We start from the raw sequence: 20,471 nt of genomic DNA, 5'->3' as shown, positions 1-20,471 counted from the left end.
GTAGTTCAGAAGCCACCTGGACGTGGCCCTGGGCAGCCTGCTCCGGGTGCACATGGGAAAGGGACGGAGCAGATGGCCAACCTCAGCCATTCTAGGACTCTGTGAAATAAATGAAATGTCTGAGAGACAAATATAATGATGAGAGACAAAAAAAAAAATGTCTGAGAGACAGCAGCAGAGGTCCAGGCACGCAGACACCTGCAAAGCCCCGGACGCCCAAAATGGCCGGCGGCGTCCGAGCCCCAACGAGAACTACATTTCCCAGCGCACCCTGCGGCATGGCAGAGCCTATAAAAGGCGCGGCCACGGGGGGCGGCGCAGTGTCTGCTCGGCAGGTGCGCGTGGCGTGGCCGTTGGGAGCCGTTGGGAACCGTTAGCAGCCGTTAGCAGCCGTTAGCAGCCGTCGGTGCCGATGAGGCCGCAGGAGGTGTTGCTGGAGGAGCTGAAGCAGCGGGCGTGTGAGGGCGTGGAGCTGAATGCGGCGCGGCTGGGCGCCCTGAGCCGCAGCATCTGGAGCCGGCCCGAGCTGGCCTACGAGGAGCACCACGCTCACGACGCCCTCACCCGCTTCTTCGCCAGCGGGGAGCTGCCGGGCGCCGCCTGGGCCGTGCGGCCCCGCTACAAGCTGGGCACGGCCTTCCGCGCCGAGTGGGGCACCGCCGGGTCTCAGGGACCCCGGGCCCCGCTCCGCCTCGCCTTCCTCTGCGAGTACGACGCGCTGCCCGGCATCGGGCACGCCTGCGGGCACAACCTCATCGCCGAGGTGGGGGCCGCCGCCGCCCTGGGGCTCAAGGCTGCCCTGGAGAGCCTGCCGCAGCCTGCTCCCATTGCCGTGCAGGTGAGAGCCCTCCCGAGGGCCGAGGCTTCGTGCCCCGGCTGTGCCGCCCCTGACTCTGTGTGTTTCTGCTGCAGATCGCCGTGCTGGGGACGCCTGCGGAGGAGCAAGGAGGTGGCAAAATTGACCTGATAAACGCCGGGGCGTTTGATGACCTGGATGTGGTGTTTATGGCGCACCCGTCTCAAGAAAACGCAGCGTATCTGCCTGATGTAGCTGAGCACGAGTGAGTGAGTCGGTTCACGTGGAAAGGGTGGCCTTGCTGTTGATCTTCGGTTCCCCTCCCTGAACAGGGGAGCTGCTTGGAAGAGGCTGAACTTAGGCAGGGGACGTCGCAGGTGCCCTCCAGACAAGGCATTTGCAGTCAGCTGGGGAGCTGTGTCCCTGTTCTGGACACTGACCAGTGAGTGCAGCGTTCAGCATGGCATTCACATAGTTGGCTGCTCAGGAATAATCTCATGTCCCCAAATCCATTTTCTTTTCTGATATTTCTGGGCATTTCTTACAAGTGCATGTGATAATTCTTTCTCTCTAAAAACATTTTAAAAGCACCTTTATATATATGTATATATAAAAAAGTATACAATGAGGGGACATCTCATTGATTGTAGTTTCTTGCTTTCCTGGGTATCAGGTCGTCTAGTTCTCTGTATGTTTTATTTTAGTCAGTTGTGGAAGTGCTCCCACTTTTGGAAACAGCTAACAAGCTAAGCCTGACTGCTCTTCAGGTCCTTATTAATTGTCAGCCTAAATTTAATTACGGCCATTCTGTATTTGTTAACTCTAACATCAGCTTTGTCTTCACCCAAATTATTTCCTGGCATTACTTCATGTGTACCCCCAATGTATGTGTAGGCAGCAGCCATACCCTCACTCCACCTTTTTTGTCAGATAGCTCTTTGGGGACATTGCCTTTCCATCTTTTCTTTAGCTCTAGTGTTTATTCTCTGTGCTTGCTCTTCATTTGTATTCAGGGAGACTTGTCTTGAAGTGCTCCTTGCTGGATGTTCCTAACTAGAATTGTTCACAGTTCTGCCAGGGGAATTATGTTAGACCTTACTGAGCTAATGCTAGAGCCACAGTGTCTTGTTTCCTGGAAATCTCAGCATAAATGCATCATAGATTTGACTTTCAGCAGACTGGTGCCTTATTTCATAGACTTAATTAACTTTAAGTCATTTTCAAGCAAGAAACTTGCAAATAACTGCTTAGTCTGGAACTGCATGATTTCTAAATTATTTTTGAGTTTAATTCTGTTCTTGCTACATTGGTCTGCAGGGTCATGCCATTCTTTTGGTATTTAAAACCTCTTCGGTTTTCATAGGGTCCCAGCAGTAGTCTTACCAGCAGTTTTTGTTAGTACACTTTATTCCACAGTTCCTAGTGATGCTCGATCCCAAGGACTGAACCTGCAGGGACTCAGCTAGTAACTTCCCTCCAGTGTAAAGGAGTTTTTGTGTTGTATGTTTTTTACAAGTATTGCATAGGGGTCTCTAATCAAATGTGTGACCTTCCAGATGCCTATGTGCTTGATTTTATTGGTTGTTTTAATTTTGCCAGTGCTCTTCCCTGATGAATAATTTACCTCAGTTACTGCTTAAGCTTTATGGTAAAATTTGACAAGGTTGGCAATAACTAGTCTTTCTTCCATAGTTAGCCCTCTCTTATTTGCCTTCATTGTTCGTATAAAGAATCTTTACTTATTGCAGTGTCCTTTTGAGACTTTGCTCGGCATTTGGTTGCTGTCCCTTAAGACTATAATCCTCAAAATGCAGTTTTCATGGATGTATTTGTCTTTCTGTTCATTTCATCTCTTGTAATGGCCTTTTTTGATTGATGCAGTAAGATTTAGGAATCTCCTTTCAGAGGTGATAGTCTACTGCTGGATACAAGTCGTAGATAGCCTTTAAACCTTGAATATGGAGGAGGCATGGAATTGAAGCACTTGAGTGAAACAGCTTGCTACCTCCAGAAGCTTGAAATATCAGCTTATGCCATGATTTATGTAATAATGAGATTCCAGAGGTACAAAGGCTGTTCTTATGCATTGCATTTGGTCTTCCGGTTGTTTCCAAGGAATTTAAGGATTACTGATCACTGCATTATTAGTTTTACTGTATCTACAAACTCTGAATTCAGCCACCTTGTGCCCGAACTAAAATTAACATATTGGGATAACTGTTGTGCATATGTGCCATTATTTGCCAATTCTTAGTCAGTTACTCTTCACCTAACCAGCCTACTTTTTTTGTTGGTCAAAAAGGATCTGTGTTGTTCTGCTGATGTTCATCAATTTGTTCAGGGTTGTATTATTCACCAAAATGTGTTTTTATTCTGAATGTGATACTTCTGTAGCAGTAGAGGCTACAAGAAAATGAATGGTGAAAGACCATGTTTCTTGTGGACAAAAATGATTGCAACATGACTTTCTGCTTTGTCTCCTCTCCATTTTTTTTGGAAAATAGCTAGGGATCTGTCCTACCTTCTTTGCAAGCTGATTTGAGGGACTGCAATCTAATGCTTGGGATGTTAATGGGCAAGTTTTCTTGATTACATGTATGATAATTGTAGTTAAAACTCAACAGAGCAGGGTGTAAGATTCCCTTGGAGGACAAGGGAGGAAGGAAAGGGGCATTACTAAACCTTAATTTGGATTGCAGACAGTAATCTGCAGGGGAGACTTTTTCCACTGCAAGCGTGGACTCCACTGTGTCCCTCTTTGCTCTCCAGTATTTCAGTACAGCTACGGACTTACAGCTGTGGCACGGCTCGGGACACAAGGGGTCAGTTCAGGGCAAGTGGCTAAGTTTGTGTCTGTGCAAGGCAGGGACAGCCTGGCTGGGTGAGAGCCAAGTGGTGTGTCTTGGTGGAGACTGAGAGCCTGAGGATGGAGTGTTATAAATACAGGACTGGGTTTTGAGATCAAACCATAGGATTGATTAAAAACTACTATTTGCACTTGATAAATGGTAATACTTCATATAGACATAAGTATTTAGTAGTTGCCTTGTGTAATGACTTTGCATGTAATTCAAAACACCAAATAAATTACTTTGTAAGACTAAGAAGTGACACTCAAAAGAAATCATGTTTGGTTTCATCATATTGGATATGTTTAGGTACAGTATTTTGAATTTTATAATTTCAGCACTAGATTTCTTTATCTTTGCAAGCATTTATTCCTACCAGCACTTTTTGAGGTGTGCAGGGAAAGGACATCCTTGAGGTAGCATGGTAATGTATATTTTACATACTAGGTTGTACTTTTATTACACTTAAAACTTGTCTTTTTTATTTAGGCATGGGTTGTATGTGATCTTACTAACGTGCTTTTGCTGCCTTTTATGCAGCACCCGTCTAAAAGTTTGGCAAGAATTAGGACAATCAACTTCTAATTTTGAATCGGAGAAAAGTTTATCCTCTGAGAAGAGTACTAGTAGCCTTGTCTCAGAATAGGCAGGCAGATAAGGAAAAGTGGAGACATTTAATGGGTATCTGAAGCCTTCAATCCACAGGAAAGGTTGTACGTTATGGGAACTCTTGCTCAGTTGGTTCTTTATGTTGTCTTCCATTTGTTTCTAGAAATCTTTCAGGACCATCCTGCACTCAAATACAGCTTAGCTTTGTAACAGTGTAGTGCTAGGTAAATTGTTTGGTGTTCTGCTGTGCATAAGTTATATATAATTGTATGAACAAAAGGAACTTTGTATTTTAGAGGGTTTTTAAGTAAATGAATAGCAAGTAAGCAATGCCTTTTATTTCCTAGCGTGACTGTGAAATACTATGGAAAAGCTTCTCATGCTGCTGCTTATCCTTGGGAAGGAGTTAATGCATTAGATGCTGCTGTTCTTGCATACAACAATCTGTCTGTTTTAAGACAGCAAATGAAACCAACCTGGAGAGTTCATGGTGAGACCTTCATTAAATCTGACGTCCAGCACGTAAGACTTTAGGCTGTTCAAATACTAACTTAAAAAATCCCACAGTTTAAAATACTGCATTATTACATTAAATTACTAGTGTCACCTCAAATATTATGCAATTGCACTATTTAATTTAAATAGTTTGTCTTTAATTTTTACAATCATGTTGGTGTCAGAATTAATTGCTAGAAATGGGCTTCTGGGTCAGATTCAAAAGCAGACACCGGTATGTAAGTAGAGACTAGACAAATCTTAAGTCTTTGCACCTGATGTTGCTGTTCAGAACAAAACACCTAAATTTTTTGTTACATGACTTTTAATTCCTTAAAGCCAATGTATGCCTTTTTGCACAGCTATAAGATTAAATGTTTCTGAAAAAAATGATTATTTTCTGCACCATTTTTGTAGTAGGCATTCCATTAATTGCCATTTCTGTTGACATTTTGTAAAGGTGCAGTGGTCCTGTGACTGAAATTTATTTGCTGAAGTGTTAAAAACAAGTGATGGCAGGAGTCCGTAGTTCTGAATAGTGGGCCAGTCAGATGTGTGCTGGATCCTTTTATTTAATACCTGGTAGAGCTTCAGGTAGAAATGAGTGTTCCTTCTGCAGTAAGATACGTTAACCATTAAGCTTAACTTACCTTGAATACCTTGCATTTCTTTTTACATGGTGAGAAAGTTGCAGAAGTTTAGGTGGAAGCTGCCCATTATCTGTAGACACTGATTTCCTGTACTGCACCCAACACAGCTTTATCAAAGTTGTTGAATTAAGGACTTATTAAGAAATACGGCCATTTCTACAGAGATTTGAGAATATGGAAGTGTTTATTTGGAAAATTCTCTCTGAACTACGGAACTCCCAGGAGTCCTGATTATTGTGTCTTGGCCGCTTGTGCTATGTAATACTTGTGCATATTTCTCTCCAGGATATCAAAATGGAATCTAGGAACCCAAATCCTTTTCACTGTAGATGAAGATACGCTTGCAGTTCTGATATGGAGCTTTCCCAAATGAACTTCCTACAGAGGGCACAGCCGTAGCTCTCTGTCATATTGCTCTGTGGGAGACAAGGCATACAATTACAGGCTTCGGTATATGAAACTCATGTTGCAGGTTTAAGATTGGAGTTGAAGATGTCAGAGTTTTTATCAAATTGGAGCCTATAATGGTAGATTCTTCTTAGTTTCTAAAGGCCACATGGGTAATATTGGCAAAAACTATCTAAACAAACCTTGTAGGAATAGCACTTCCTGAACTACAGTGAATCTTAAATTCCTGTGTTGATACAACTGCCGCCATAAACTTGATTTTCAAACTGAAAATGTTTAAAATGCTTCTGGGAAAGTCTAAGCAACCAGAATGGTGTTTAATTTTAGGAACGCTTTGCTTACAGCAGTGTTAGAGGTCTTGTGTTTTAAGCTTCTGTAACATCACTAGTTGTCTTAAGTGATCTTAAAAATCTTAGTCTTAACCCACTAACAAGCACTGAAATAGTTTCGATTATTTCACACCTAGAATCTCTGAGCAGTGTTTAATGTAATTCAACAATGTTATTGTGAGTTTGTCTAATGTTTGATAGGATTATCTTTTTTCAACTTCAGAGTAAATGTTGCCCCTTGAAAAGAGGAATGTATTTTTTTTCCTTTCAAGCAGTATTAAACAGATTGCAAAAACGAAGTTCCACCTAGGAGCAGGATTCCATCTGTAAGACAGCCTACTTCTTAAGATCTTCTCTCCATTCAGTATTGCATCTCCATGTTTAAGAGACTGCATGCTGTTAAGATTCTGTCCGGTTCTGTTCACTAGTGCATTGAAGACGGGGAAGCTGTTTGCTCATTAAGCAACTTGTTTTGAGCAAATGTGTTATGTAGATTGGTGTGATTGTTTATTTGCTGACTTGCTGGTTCCCTTTTTTGTGAAGTCTGTCCATCTCATCTGAGCTGTTCCTTTTATGGACCAGTACTGACTGGTGTTTGATTCAGTGCTTTGTTTACTTTGTATTCAAAACAAGAAAGCTTTACTTGAAGGGGTGGGTCTTTATAGACTTACTGTACTAAAGGTTAAGATTTGTTGCCCATTTGCATTCTGATAGCACTGTCCTTTCAGGCTTCAGTGACACACATCAAACTTACACATCAGTAATTTTGTGCAGTATTTTCGTTAAAGCAGATAAGATAGTTTCTCAGGTTCTAGAGAAAACCAGTTATTTTTGATATACATAAATTGAGGGTAGGAGACCTAGGAACAAAGGCAGCCTGTTGAAAGCAACTAGCTATTACTGAATTAAAATCTAGTGCGATACTGAGGTCTACAACTTTTTATGGTTGAAATAGCTAAATGCTGTGGTATTTCGTGATAATGTGTCTGATGCCATAATTGAAAACTATGTAGTTGTCGTGTTTCCTTGAGGGAGCACTTCACCCTTTAATAAAATTGTACATACAGTATACGCTGCAATATTCCAAAGAATCAGTATGAGGAATCTAATGAACTTTGTCCCCTGGAGTAGGCCCACTACTGCAGCATTGCAGAGAAATGTAGCTTATTAAAATTTCTGTCTAAGCTGGCAAAAGAAGTTGGAAATATCCTAGATGTGGAAACCTTTAAAAGATGGCATCCGAGGTAGCCTTTATAACAGCTTTTTTTTGTTGAAGACAGCCAGATTGCTTTACAACTGTGATGTGTTGGATTCCAGGGGATTAATTACGAATGCTAGTTTGGTTTGTCTTTAGGCTCCTAATTGAAGTCTAACCAAAGAATAGGATGAAATCACACTGGAAAGCATGTACGCATCCCACTTAATCTGATGAAATTTTGTCCATGCGCTATATCTTTGGCATTTTGAATTTCATGCTTTGCTGATGTTTTGGTTTTGTCTGTATTTAGTTCAAGTGAAGAGTTTCATGACAGGGATGAAGATCAAGCAGTTGGGTTTAACACTGTTAAGGTGACTTTTCTCTTTCTGCAGGCGTAATAAAAAATGGTGGTGTGAAACCTAACATTATTCCTTCTTACACTGAGCTGGAGTTTTACTTGCGTGCCCCGTCAATGAAAGATCTTTCTGTTCTGACAGAGAAGGTTGAGAACTGCTTCAAAGCTGCAGCACTGGCCACAGGATGCAGAGTAAGTATGTATTCATGGTCCTGTGTTTCTATTACAGTGGAGATAAGATATTCCCTGTTCAGGCCCAGAATTTTTCTGCTGTGGTGTTTGGCTGAAATAAATGTAACTTTCTGTGATACTGTTTGCTATTCAGTTGCTTTGTGTCTTGAAAGAAAGCTTTGGTTTATAAATAGGTTGCCTCTCTCATCTAGGCTGAGAGAGACCACCAGAGGACATGTGGTCTTAACTCCCTTTTCAGAGCCCAGCCAGTTGGACCACATTGCTTAGGGCCACATGGAGTTATGACCACCTCCAGTCACGATACTCCACAAGCTCACTAGGCAGCCTGTTAGCATTCTGCCCAGCTCATGGTGAACAAGATTTTCCTGATATTTATATTGTGATGACTGAGCGCTTGAACGGGTTTCTCAGATTGTGGAGTCTCTGTATTGGAGATAAAAAGTAGTATTCTGGACATGGTCCTGGGCAACCATCTCTAGGCTGCCCTTCTTCAGTGGCGGGGGGTTGGACAAGATAACCTCCAGAGGGACCCTCCAGCCCTAACTGTTCAGTGATTCTTTTCTTTCCGATAAGAATTTCCTCTGTTGAATCTCATTGTATCACTGGGCATCTATAAAAAGTCTGGTTCTGCCTCCTCTGTACTTTCCCCATCTGGTAGCTGTAGACAGCAGTAGAGATCTCCCCTTAACCACCTTTTCTGAAGGCTCAACAAACCCAACTCTTTCAGCCCTTCCTTGTCTGTCAGGGGGCCAACACCCTAGCCGTCTTGGTGGCCATCCCCAAGACTTGCTGCAGTCTCAAGATGAGGAGCACAAAACCGAGCAGAGTACACCAGATGTGATCTCACAGGAGTCAGAGAAGGGAAGAATCTTTCTCCTTACCCCTGCTGGTTGGTCTTCCTAATACAGCTCAGTTTACATTCGGTCCCATTACCTCACAGGAACACTACTGAACCCTGTTCAACCTGCTGTGTTTCCTAGCCAGTTGGCTCCTGGCCAGTACTGCTGCACGGGATGCTTCTCTCCTAGATGTAGGGCATTGTGCTTCAGTTTGTTGAAGTTCTTGAGGTTTCTGTCAGTTCTTTTATTTTTTTTGTCAGTCTGTTTTTATTTTTTTTTATTTTATTTTGTCAGTCTGTTTTTATTTTTTTTTATTTTATTTTGTCAGTCTGTTTTTATTTTTTGGCCTGTTGACATCCTTCTGAACAGTGTATAGTCAACCCTTGAGCTTATCATCTGTTGTCTCTACCCTCCAGCTTTTCACCTGCTCCCCACTGGCTTGGTATAGTTGGCAAACTTGCTGAGTGCACTCTTACCTATTGTCTGTAATAATAATAGAAACACTAAAACAGTAATGACACCAATATTTACTGCAAGAAACATGTAATAATTAGGATTTTTGTGCCACCAATCATAACCCTTTGAACCTCAATGTGTTCCATGTCTGCCATGCCAGACCTCATCATGAAGAGCTAACTGTGGTTATGCACCATCAACTCTTCAGTAAATCTGCGCTGGATGTTACAACTGCTTCGTGATTCTTGTGCCTGGGTATTGGATGTAGGGAGGATTTGCTCTGTAATCTCCCCAGGAGCTTGAGGACAGGATGGTCTTACCAGTCAGTAATTTCCAAGATCCTCCTGGCCCTTCAATATAAATGTCACTTTCAAAACTTTCAGTCATCTGGAACATCCCTCTACTTCAGTGAGATTCTCAAAATGATAGCTCCTTGATTGCAGTGCTGCCCCCTTCTCACTGAGCTCCCTTGGATGCACGCACCTGGTCCTGTGGACTGCTTCATAAGCAAAGGTGCTGTGATTATTGGAACTGATCTAAACATAAAAACAGGAAATCCAAATTTGGTGGAAGACTAAATTGCTTTTGACCTAAGTTAATAGTACCTGCAGTGGAAATCATTAGAAGCTATTGCAGGTAATTTTTGTGTGCTGTTCAAGGAGATGCAGTCCATGAAGTCTGTGCTTCTGGAACTTAGCTGTCTAGTGCAAGCTTGACAGAACACAAGCTGTTTTCATCAAGGCTAATGTTTAGCTGAATGTTACATTGCTGAAAGAAACTTTAGCACTTACATCCATTTTGATATGGGCCTGAAACAGGGACATGTGCTTAACTTTTCCAGTCCTCGTTTACGTTAAATTGGCTTAGACTGGAGAAAAATGTCTAATCACTTGTTTCTTTTGACTAGGTAGAAATAAAAGGTGGTGAGAATGATTACTACAATGTGCTTCCAAATAAGAGCCTGGAGAAGGCTTACAAGGAAAATGGAAAGAAGCTTGGAATAGAATTTATATCAGAAGACTGTATTTTGAATGGTTTGTCAGGTAACTCTTTTTTTTGTGTGTGACTTAAGGTTAGATTGATCAACTTCCAAGTGTATGAAATGATGGGTTAGAGTTAGGTTAAACAAAGTAGGTCAGAAGAAAAGGTCAAATTAAAAAACTGAAGCAGCATAAGAGGATCATACCTCTGGCTTGTGTTTGTGTGCTCTAGAAGCTCTCAAGTAGCCCCAGCACATGAGAAGCAGTAGTCGTTTTCTGATATTTTAGACAATATTTCAAATGAGAAACACTAGGACTTGGAATGAATTGAGGCTTGTCATACAGAATCCTGCTTTATGCTGTGAGTGGAGATGAGATTGAGCTTTTAGAAACCTTGTTTAATAATATTGTCCAAGCTTACGTATAAACAAATTTACTGCCATCTAACTATTCTTTTTGATTTTTTGGAAGAGATTTTTAAGTGGAAGCGTAAGTATCTCAGGAACTAATCAAAACCTCTTTCCATTAACAGATAATTCTGTGCTTCTAATTTTAGTTCAGCAACTGAACACATTGGTTTTCAAAAGGTTGTGATTCAAGTAGGTGCTCACTTCTGGGTCTTGACTGAGTTTCAATTATTTTATTTTCTTGGTCTCTCAGACCTATAGTAATAGGAGGCTGAGTTCTTGAATGCCTAGGTGGGTTTCTCATTACCCTCAGCAGTTTTTTTCTTCCTAGAATCTTCCTACAGGAGCTCTTTTAAGTATCAGCAGCACTTGTAAGACTTTTATAGCTTTTACTACTGTTCATAACTTTATATATAAACATTTATAAGCCATCATGTTAAAGGTCTTTCTCTTCGGTTAGAAAGAAACAGCGTTGGCCAGTAAAAAAATGTTATTCTCATTAGTTTGATTGTGTTACTAATATCTCCTATATTAAATACACACCATCTCTGTGCAGTTGAGATCTTGGTGTTTGGAGACAGAGTTCTCCAAATTTTCTGGAGGGGGGCCTCAACATATCTAGTGTTAATTTTGGTTGTTTTTCTTCTATTTGCTACTTCCAAATTAGGATAATATTTTCTCCAATTGTTTTTGTGTTTATTTAAAATCGGATTATAATTAGAAGCAGTTTTTTCTTCCTTCAGTATGGTACAATTAAGTTTCACTACTTTGCTCATTTAACATAAGAATGGGGTTAACCTGAGGTGCCTTATTTAGAACGCTTACTCTAGTGAAATTTTCTGGAGCTCTTTTGGTTGCTTCCCTCAAAGCATTGTACTAAGGGTTCAGGAGGTCATGAATATGAATACTGAGGATCCTTTCAGTGAACTTGGCATAAACACCTACTTTTAATAGTGCTTTCCTAGGTAAGTTACATGACAGATTAAATATTAAACATTACTTTGCTTAAACTGAAACTCCTCGTATGTCTGTCCTGTCCTTAAATTGCCTGTCAAATGTCAAAATGTACTTGAGAAATTAAATTTTTATTGCATGCTGCTGTTGGTCTTTACTGACTTTTCTTTCCACAGCTTCTCCTGTGAATTCTTGTGTTGGGGTGGGGGGGTCAGGAGTAATAAAGTGCAGTCTCCAGAGACAGAAGTAGAATTTCGTGTGATGCAACCCTGTTTGGGGGAGGGCTGAGTGTTTTGTCTCATATTTTTCAAGACCTCTATTTCTGTTTAGTTTTCATATGGTTTTCAATGTTTTCTTTTAGGATATCAGTTTCTTCTGTTGAAAGGGAAGGAAGATAGCTCAGTTGCTTCTCCATGTCTGTGCAGCAGAAAAGTCGTTAACAGATGAGCATACTCGCTGCCACCTCTACATGGGTATTAGTATCGGTCTGCTTACAGGTATCGCTCTAGGCAGCTAAGCATTGTGAAGAATTCCTTTAGTCTATCAAATCACACTGCCTCGTGTGTGCCCTGTGGCACACTCCACTCATTTTGCACGCAACCAGAATGATGTGACAGAATGAGTTAGCTCTGAGAAGGTGCCACGAGCTGTTCTTCCTGCTGGTAGATAGCTCTGCTTCAGGGTATTGATGACCTCCCAAAGCAGATGGGCTAGCCTTAATTGAGGCACCCACACTTGGGATAACTTTGATATTTTTAGTGTTCAGGGGTTTTGCTGGAGTCCTGTGGACAGGTTTGACATAGTTGATACGGAGCCAGTATGTTTTGAAAATACACTTTTGAAGTCTGGGGCTGAATATAAAGGCTTCCTGGAATCAGATGCATTTACACCTCCTCTCATGCTTGTGGTAATAACTGGCTTCCATTATGTGCTCAGTGACCTGAATAGGCTTCAGCATCTGCTTCAGGATATTTTTTTGAGAGGCTGGAGTTCCCAATACCTTTCTATTGAAGATAGTGCATGAGTCTGTATATTGCATCGATAACTGTGCTGTTACTTATGCTTCCAGATGGAAATCTGATCTATAGATCTCTAGCATCTATATACAGTTTTGGCTATTTGTATGGAAACTGTTGGGACATGCTGATAGGTTGTTACTAAGGGCTTAACATTTTTCTGATAGAGAGGAAGAATTGACTGTCATGGTTTTATTAAAAGCTGTCTGAATTTTGACTTGGCAAACTCTCATCTTTTAAATTGTCAATGCCTGGTTTAAATAACTTTTGTTCAGTAAAAATAACTTAGAACTGTTAATAGGTTGGAGATGGACATAGTTACAGGTAAATTATATGATCAAGAACTGGGATTCACTGAAAAATTACAATGCTTCATTTGCTGGGTGAGAGCAGGGAAAAAAGCATAGTTTTTCCAGCACTGTGTATATTAGGGCAAGTCAGCAACTTTTGGTTTAGTCTGGAGTAGGCAGAATTCCTAGACTTCTGGTTTCTCTTTCCAGATTGACCAAAGAGTGTATGAATAGTACAGACTCCTGAAAATTAAAATAATTTCTTGCTGTGCGAAGAGATGAATTATCTTCAAATCCATACTGAATTTACAAGATAATGGTTCTTTTCTGCTTCCACTTATGTACAGGCCTAGAAAACAGTAAGCTAGTATTATCCTTTTTGATCGCAGAATGTATTCTCTGTGGACTCACTTTTAATAACCATATGTTTCCATGTAAAATCTATACTCTGAAACCGATTAATTACTAAGTCTTAAGGCATAAGCGTTATCTTCTCTATCATCTTACAAAGATGTCATGATATCGATACTGTCTGATGTGTTACAAATTTTAAATCTTTGGAAGAGTCCTTTCATATGCTATCTCTAAAGAAAAAAACATTCTGATTGACCTGAAAAAAGTTAATTGGGATCTGTTAGTTGGTCATCCCTTCTTACCCCTGTATGAAGCAAGGTCGTGTTATGCTTTCTGTGGTACCTGAATTTCACAGTAACTGGTGTGTTGATTTGTCCAGCTTCTAAACATCTTTTTAACAGTAGGGGAGAAATTGACTTTAAATACTGAGTGGATTGCCTGTTTGGCTTTAAAAAAGTAATACAAAAACACTCAGGACATAGTTGTGAACTCTTGGATGACTTCTTATAAAGGATCTATTGCTTCCAGATGGCATCTTTAAAAGGACAATGCAGTACTTTGGGATAGTTATTGTCCTACCGATAGTGTTAGGTATGAAAGAATCACTAGAATTGCAGCATTGCTATCAAGATTTCTTGACATCTACAAAGTATTTGTGTTTTGTTTGGAGTTTAGTTCTGATCTTGTTTTTTCAAGAACGCTTGTGCTGTTAATGTTTCCATAACTAAGAACAATCAAAAAATACCAGAAAACAGTTGTCCTTGGTCTGTTTTTCTTTAAAGATAGATTGTTTGTACTTCAGAGTCCCTACCTCGAGTCCCTACCTCATGTGGAACATTCGCATACTGGTTAAAGGGTAGCTGTTGGGCCTGGTTCTAGGGGCTGTACCAGGGTGTGAAACGGCTGGACTGCGCCAAACTTCAAGGTTTGGAGCTTTCATCTTTTCTGAATATACCTTACTATCAGGAGATGCTTGATGAAAAATTAACAGTAAATGGATTAGGGACACGTTGATACCATTTCCTTGTAGTCCAGTGACAGATTATTGTTCAGAAGCACGCTGGAGATGGCTAGTTAGGAAAAACTTGGCTCTGTGACAGTTTTTTTTTTTTTTTTTTTTTTTTTTAGGATAATGAATAATTAGAAATGCTTACATTTTAGTATTTGGGACAAAGGATATTTTATTAAATTATGGAAAGGAAATTGTATCAATCATGCATTTTCCTACAGTATTTAAAACTCTTCAGCACATATTCACTGAGAATTTTCATGCTGCTTCTAGGTTCCACGGACTTTGGAAACGTTACCTTTGTAGTCCCTGGGCTTCATCCTTATTTTTATATTGGCTCTGATGCATTGAATCATACTGAGCAGTACACAGAAGCTGCAGGTGAGTGCAAGTGGAAAGAAATAGAGGTTCACACTTAGAACCCTGTAGGTGTTGTAGGGTCTGGCTGCTGACTCTTCACTATGGTGTATTTAGAAACTAGATATTTTGAATTGCCTAAGATTAAAGCTTTCCCATGCTGCTGTGGTGTTCAGAGCTACTGTACAGTAAACGTGTAAAAGTTTTTAGTAGTAGATAAAGTGGCTGCATATAAACGGCTATCTAGAAGTGCAGTTGCTTTCCTTGAGCATTACAAGATCTGAGCTGAACGTGGCCCCTGAAACAATTGACTTAGCTTTTCTCTGCAGCTCTACAACTGGCAATTTCTGTAACTTCTGTTTTTGTATTTAAGATTAAATGTATATGGGAAAGATGATCCACTCCTTATACGAAAAGCCAGACTGCCCTTCAGTATACTGCCTACTCTGAAGAAATTGGAACTGTTAGCCCTGGCAGCGTATTTTTGAAGAGTTTCTAAACATGACTCAAAAGATAGCAGTAATTTTTACTCCTAGAGCACAGTGCTCTGCAAATAAAGATAACATTTTAATCTGTTTTCTAAAAACAGAAGTGTGAACATTTGCTTTCCTATTTTCCATTTTATTTACCTCAGTAATAGAAAGTTAAGCACCTTGCATGTGAAACAATTTTTTGAGGCATCAGAAGGTAGTCATACTTAATGCAGCTAGATTTTTGAGAATCTTTTATAGTAATTGAAACTCCAGGATCTTATTTTATAAAATATACTTTATGTGGTGTTCTAGTAGTTTGCATCTAATATTAGTAATGTGGCCTGAAATTTCTCTTACTTTTTTTCCATAGGGTCACAGAATGCTCAGTTCTATGCTTTGCGCACAGCAAAAGCTTTGGCAATGACAGCACTCGATGTCATTTTCAAGCCAGATCTTTTAGAACAAGTCAGGGAAGACTTTAGACAAGTGAAGCTAAAAGAAGAGGGGCAACTAAATCCAGCAGAACCTGGCAAAGAATCTGGTGTTGACACAGGAGCATGTGCATCACACTAAGCTTCATTAAACATCTCAACAAGGGTGACTTAATGGAGACACTATTTGAATCCCAGGAGGGGCTGGGTAGGCAAGTAGCTGAAGAAATGTTGATTTTCTCCTGTGCTTTAGGGACTTTAGGAGAATCAAATAGTATGACTGCTTTCAAAAATGTGCACTTCCATGTAGCTGTAATGTTTGCTCTACTCAGTATTGTGATAAATTTCAGAGATATCTCAAATACATTGTCTTTCAGTTGCAGTGTTGAATAAATGATGGATCCCTGTAAGTGAATTTAGATTCCTATTTGGGATTTCTGAATGGGATTTCAGATCCCTATAAGTGATTTTTTCTGCAATAGTAATATTCGTTATAGGTAAATACAGCATTTACGTGGAAGCTTCTAAAATAAGTATTATTCACTCTGATCACAGGTTGGTTCTGACCTATGAAGCATTTCTGTCTGGCCTCTTCTTGGGGCAGACTTTTGAAGTCTGAGCTGGTTTCAGTGGAGAAAAGGGGTACATGTTTGGAACCATGCCTGTTTTTGATGATAGTGGCCTCTACTGATGGAAGAGAAGTGTTTATATAGAATAGGATCTGTAAAAGTTGACTGTCCCGAAAAGCATTGACCACCTCCCTGATAAACTTCTGGAGGTATTGTGGAGGGGTCATCCAAAAAAAAAAAAAATAAGCAACTAAATATGTTTAACATGAGCTTAAATGTGTTGAAGTTCTAGTCGAGGGCATAAGGTGTTGCACTAGCTTAACTGATTTAAAGAAAGTGTATAAATGTAGCTAAACCATTGGAAGTGCTTTTTTAAAAAGATGCAAGTGTGGTACCATGGTACTGATTAAGGTAACCTTAACTTGCTGTGTGCAAGCTCCTATAGTAAGCTCTGAGAAGCACTGAGGATTGCTTGCGCAGTAACTGGTTTCTCAAAACTGTTTGTTCCTGTATCCTAAGCATCAGATCTGTTAAGTCTTTCCAGTTGTCTTTTCTGTGTGGTGTGTAGTTAGCTTGTTTAATCCTTATTACTTCTCAGAGAAATTAAAACAGCAAGTCTTGTTAGGTGGTGTTCCCTGTGTGAAAACCTGTTAGGAATCTTTTTAGTTGGCTCATTAGAGGCTCATTAGAGGATCATATGAATATAAAGAGAAACTGATTTTTGATCTGATACAAATTACTGAGAATAATGGATAAGCTGAATGAAAAGCAGCTTACTGGCTAACATTTTCCTAAATGTAGATGTTACAGTAAGCTTCTGAAAAAAAGTCAGGCAAACTATACCCAAGAAATCAATATACCCAAAATAATTTCAGAAGCATTGTTTGTAGCAGCACAGATCTCTAAATGGCAAACTCTAGAAGTCTAATCAGGATTTATATTTTATTAATTACTAAATTCTGTTTCTAATTTCAAAAGAGACAGATTCTTTAGTTAAACTGTTTACTCCCTCTGCATTTCTGTTTCTCTGCTACTTTTCTGTTTTTGAGTTGGAATGGTGGGATCCCAGTGATGGGAGGAATATGTTCAGCACTGCTGTGCAAGCTGATGTGCATTACTGCCTGCTCCCTTCTCTGTCCAGACTAGCTGTTGGTTGCATCATGTCCAAGATCATTAAACATCTCTAATAAAAGCACATCCTAACGTTGTTGCTAACATTGCTGAAATGAAAACTGTTTGATGTACTGATTAAAAATGAACTGATACCAATAAAACAATGCAGTTATGACTGATATGTCTTGTCCTGTGATTAATACTAGGGTGCTGCATTACTTCATTTGAATACTATGTTTATTTTTTTTCTAGTTTGGTATAATTACATAAGAGCAAGAGGGTGTTTTTGAGCTTTCCATTTCCATTTTGGTCAGACAGTGAACTTTTTTTTTTTTTTTGAGGGGTATAATGCTGCTCTTCAAATACAATGGCAGTCTTTATAATCTTTGGGCTGTTTCCACTATTTAAACTTGATAAAATTCCTAGATTCATACAAATCTTGTTTGGGATGGCTCTCCAGAGGATCTCAGGCTGTACCCAGTCCAGCCTCTGGGTTGAAGTGGTAGGTGATACTCAGTGTTAGATCAGGTTAGCATGGCTTCATCTGCTGAATCCTGAAAGTCTCCAAGGCTTTTCAACCTCCACAGGCACATTAATTCTGCTTTGTTCCAAAATATTTGTTCTTCAGTTAGTAAGTTCTTCAGTTAGTAAAATTCTTAATTTCCAATTACAATGATGAGAGTCTGAATAGAGAATTTATTTCCTGTAGGAATAAACTGATTTTCAGTAACTTGTGCTCATAAATCACAATATATATGAAAATACCTGGCAACTTTAAGTTGCAGCAACTAGAGTTTTTTCCCAAACTGTTTGTAATTTGAATATTAGAATATTTGTCAAGAATACTACTTTTGGGAATGAGTCAAAATGTGTGGGTAAAACTAATTGGTCAAATGACTGAGACCAGCTGATAGCAAATCACAGCTGTTTTGAAGGATGAGGTGATTACATCCAAATTTTGTGAAGAACTTTAAGCCTGGGCCAGCCTATGGCTACAGGCCTGTGGCTTCCCTCATTAGTCTGTCCTAGAACATGAGTGAAAGATATGCTTGATTTAAAACAGAAGCCACAGAATTATTTTCATGAAAATAGTTGAGGGAGAGAGCTTGTAATTGGCTGAGTTGAGCTGCTTGCTGTATGAGGGTCCAGTAGGCCTTCCTCAAATGCTGAATGGGGAGTAATCTTTATGTTCTTGTGAACTGTATTTCCATAACCGTGTGGTCCTTGTGCATAAATGCATCAAGGAGGCATGAAGTTAAAAACATAAATGTAAAAAGGGACCATGAAAATGATTAAGGGACTGAAGAACCTCTCCTATGAGGAAAGGCTGAGAGCTGGGACTGTTCGGCCTGGAGAATGCTCATGGGGGTCTTAGCAATGTGTATAAATACCTCAAGAGGCAAACTTCTCTCAGCAGTGTCCAGTGACAGGACACAAGGCCATAAGCGCAAAATAAAAGCCATGAAATTCAATCTGAACACCAGAAAACACTTTTTCCTGTGAGTGTGGCCTAACGCTGGCACAAGCTGCTCAGAGAGGTTGTGGAGTTTCCTCCTTGGAGATCTCCAAAAGCCACCTGGACGTGGTCCTGGGCAGCCTGCTCTGGCTGGACCTGCTGGAGCAGGGGTTCGGGCAGGTGGTCTCCAGAGGGTCCTGCCAACCTCAACCTTCTGGGATTCTGGGATCATTTGACTGTTCTGGCAGTATGCTTCTAAGAAGGAAAAGTGTTTGCAATGAAGAATTTGTATTTAACTTCTTTTCTAAAAGCTGTTCATGAGTTTGCGTGCTAATTGCTTGTTAACCGCTGGCTTGAAACTCCTGGAGTTTACTCCTTTTAGCTTCCTGTACGCTGACGTATCTGTTTAGAAAAGTCCTTCAGAAGGGAATAGGGTTTCAGGTTAGAGTAGATGTTCCTTAAAATTAGACATTTACAGAGATATTCAGTAGTCAGTTTTCTCTGAAGTCACGGGCTGGCTGGCAGTGCCTATAGTAGTAGGTTAGTAAATTAAATGCCTCTGGTTACTGAGGTCACCGGACGGTTTGTATCCATGCTGTTAAACCAAACAGATGCAGGTAAAGAGATGCCGATGAACAGGATCAATGCTAGTTCTAGGTAATTTAAATTGCCAGTAGTTTTTTAAAATCTCTTAACAGATGAGGCCTTCAAAATTTATATCTGTAGGCCTCTGCAGTGCACTGTTGGCCTTGCTCATGCCTCAAGAGGGTTCCCAGCACGGGGCAGAAAAGGAGAAGGTGGTAGGAAAGGTTGGGATCTGTTGTAGAAGTTCTTGTACTTTTGCACGCAGGCAATTAAAGTGTTTCTGCTACAGGTTTGTACTGTTTGGCATTTAGCAATTGGTGCAGCAGCAGTATTGCAAATCCAATAAAACGGGTTCAGAGGAGGCCCTGTTCTTTCTAGAATCAGATATAGTAAATCCTTCAAATTGAAGGCATGTACCTGTGTGGCTGTCTAGATTTTATTCTAGGTTTTAATAACAAATAGTCCTGTAAGTTATTTTTTATATGGATGCCATAAATAATGACAGGCCTGTTTGGATGTGTCATTATTTTCTGAATGCAAGAGTGCTATTGCACACACCTCAGCAGCAAGCAGTGCTTACATAAACCAAGCCTTTAGATTTAAGAGAGAAGGTGGGAGGCAAAGTTCTCTTCAAAATTACTTTTGCTGAGGAATATATGCCTCAAAAACAGCAGGTCAATACAGGTGAAGTACCCCAAGCAACTTCTGAAGGCCATGAAGGCACTTTCAGCTTTCTTTTACTCATAACAAAGTTAAAGCAGCAGCTGTAGAGAGCTGTAGAGTTTAAGGCTTTTTTTTTTTTTTTTTTTTTTTTTTTGTGGAAATATTTTTGCAACCCACCAGTTCTTTTTCTACTCTGAAATGTTGACCACATTTGCTTAGAAATGTTATATATACTAATCCTGAAGTTTGTACGCATACCTTGGATTCCCAAGTATTTGCAAAGATTTCCTTAAGCTGGCTTTTAATATCAGAAGCTCATTTTTGTAGACGTGCAATAGTGTATATAAATAAAATAGCTTCTGTAAAACATTACAAACAAATGCTTGCTAAGGAAATGTTCACAGTGGATATTATTAGCTTTGTAATCATGGTTTAAAAAAGAAAAACCATGACAGGGGTTTTGTAAGTTGCTTGTTATCCAGAAGAATTCTTAAGGCTTGGAACTCTGAATTTGTGATATTCAGACATCCTTCAAACCAAATTTAGGATTAAATAATCTTTAAAAAGAAGAAGAAATAAATTTATACGGTATCCTGTCTTTCCCTAATGGTTAGTATTTCCTGGTCCTAAAAGCTGCA

The 20,471-nt window shown here is 40.0% G+C and overlaps 1 protein-coding gene and 1 long non-coding RNA gene across 4 annotated transcripts; both read left to right on the top strand.

Annotated features, from left to right (window-relative positions):
- Positions 1–310: 310 nt before the first annotated feature.
- Positions 311–17,308, top strand: PM20D2 (peptidase M20 domain containing 2). Of its 3 annotated transcripts, XR_004749507.1 has the most exons (8): positions 311–838; positions 913–1,061; positions 4,602–4,744; positions 7,727–7,881; positions 10,084–10,219; positions 11,879–12,014; positions 14,460–14,567; positions 15,387–15,404. XR_004749507.1 is itself a non-coding variant. In XM_035321987.1 (7 exons), exons 1-7 carry the CDS (start codon positions 413–415, stop codon positions 15,587–15,589), a joined length of 1,320 nt encoding a protein of 439 aa, XP_035177878.1. In that variant the 5' UTR covers positions 311–412; the 3' UTR covers positions 15,590–17,308. The 3 variants fall into 3 exon arrangements, 2 of the variants coding, with proteins under 2 accessions (XP_035177878.1, XP_035177879.1); XM_035321987.1 differs by lacking the exon at positions 11,879–12,014 and having other exon boundaries at positions 15,387–17,308; XM_035321988.1 differs by lacking the exons at positions 14,460–14,567; positions 15,387–15,404 and having other exon boundaries at positions 11,879–12,841.
- On the top strand, positions 7,892–10,070 carry LOC118164450. The gene is made up of 3 exons (XR_004749508.1): positions 7,892–8,021; positions 8,941–8,958; positions 9,049–10,070. It is a non-coding gene; the product is annotated as an uncharacterized LOC118164450 (long non-coding RNA).
- Positions 17,309–20,471: the final 3,163 nt, after the last annotated feature.

The sequence above is a fragment of the Oxyura jamaicensis genome, chromosome 3 (genome assembly GCF_011077185.1).
Source record: "Oxyura jamaicensis isolate SHBP4307 breed ruddy duck chromosome 3, BPBGC_Ojam_1.0, whole genome shotgun sequence".
Classification (NCBI taxonomy): Eukaryota; Metazoa; Chordata; class Aves; order Anseriformes; family Anatidae; genus Oxyura; species Oxyura jamaicensis.
Note: the sequence above shows the minus strand (reverse complement) of the source record. Positions and strands in the feature narration are given on the sequence as shown.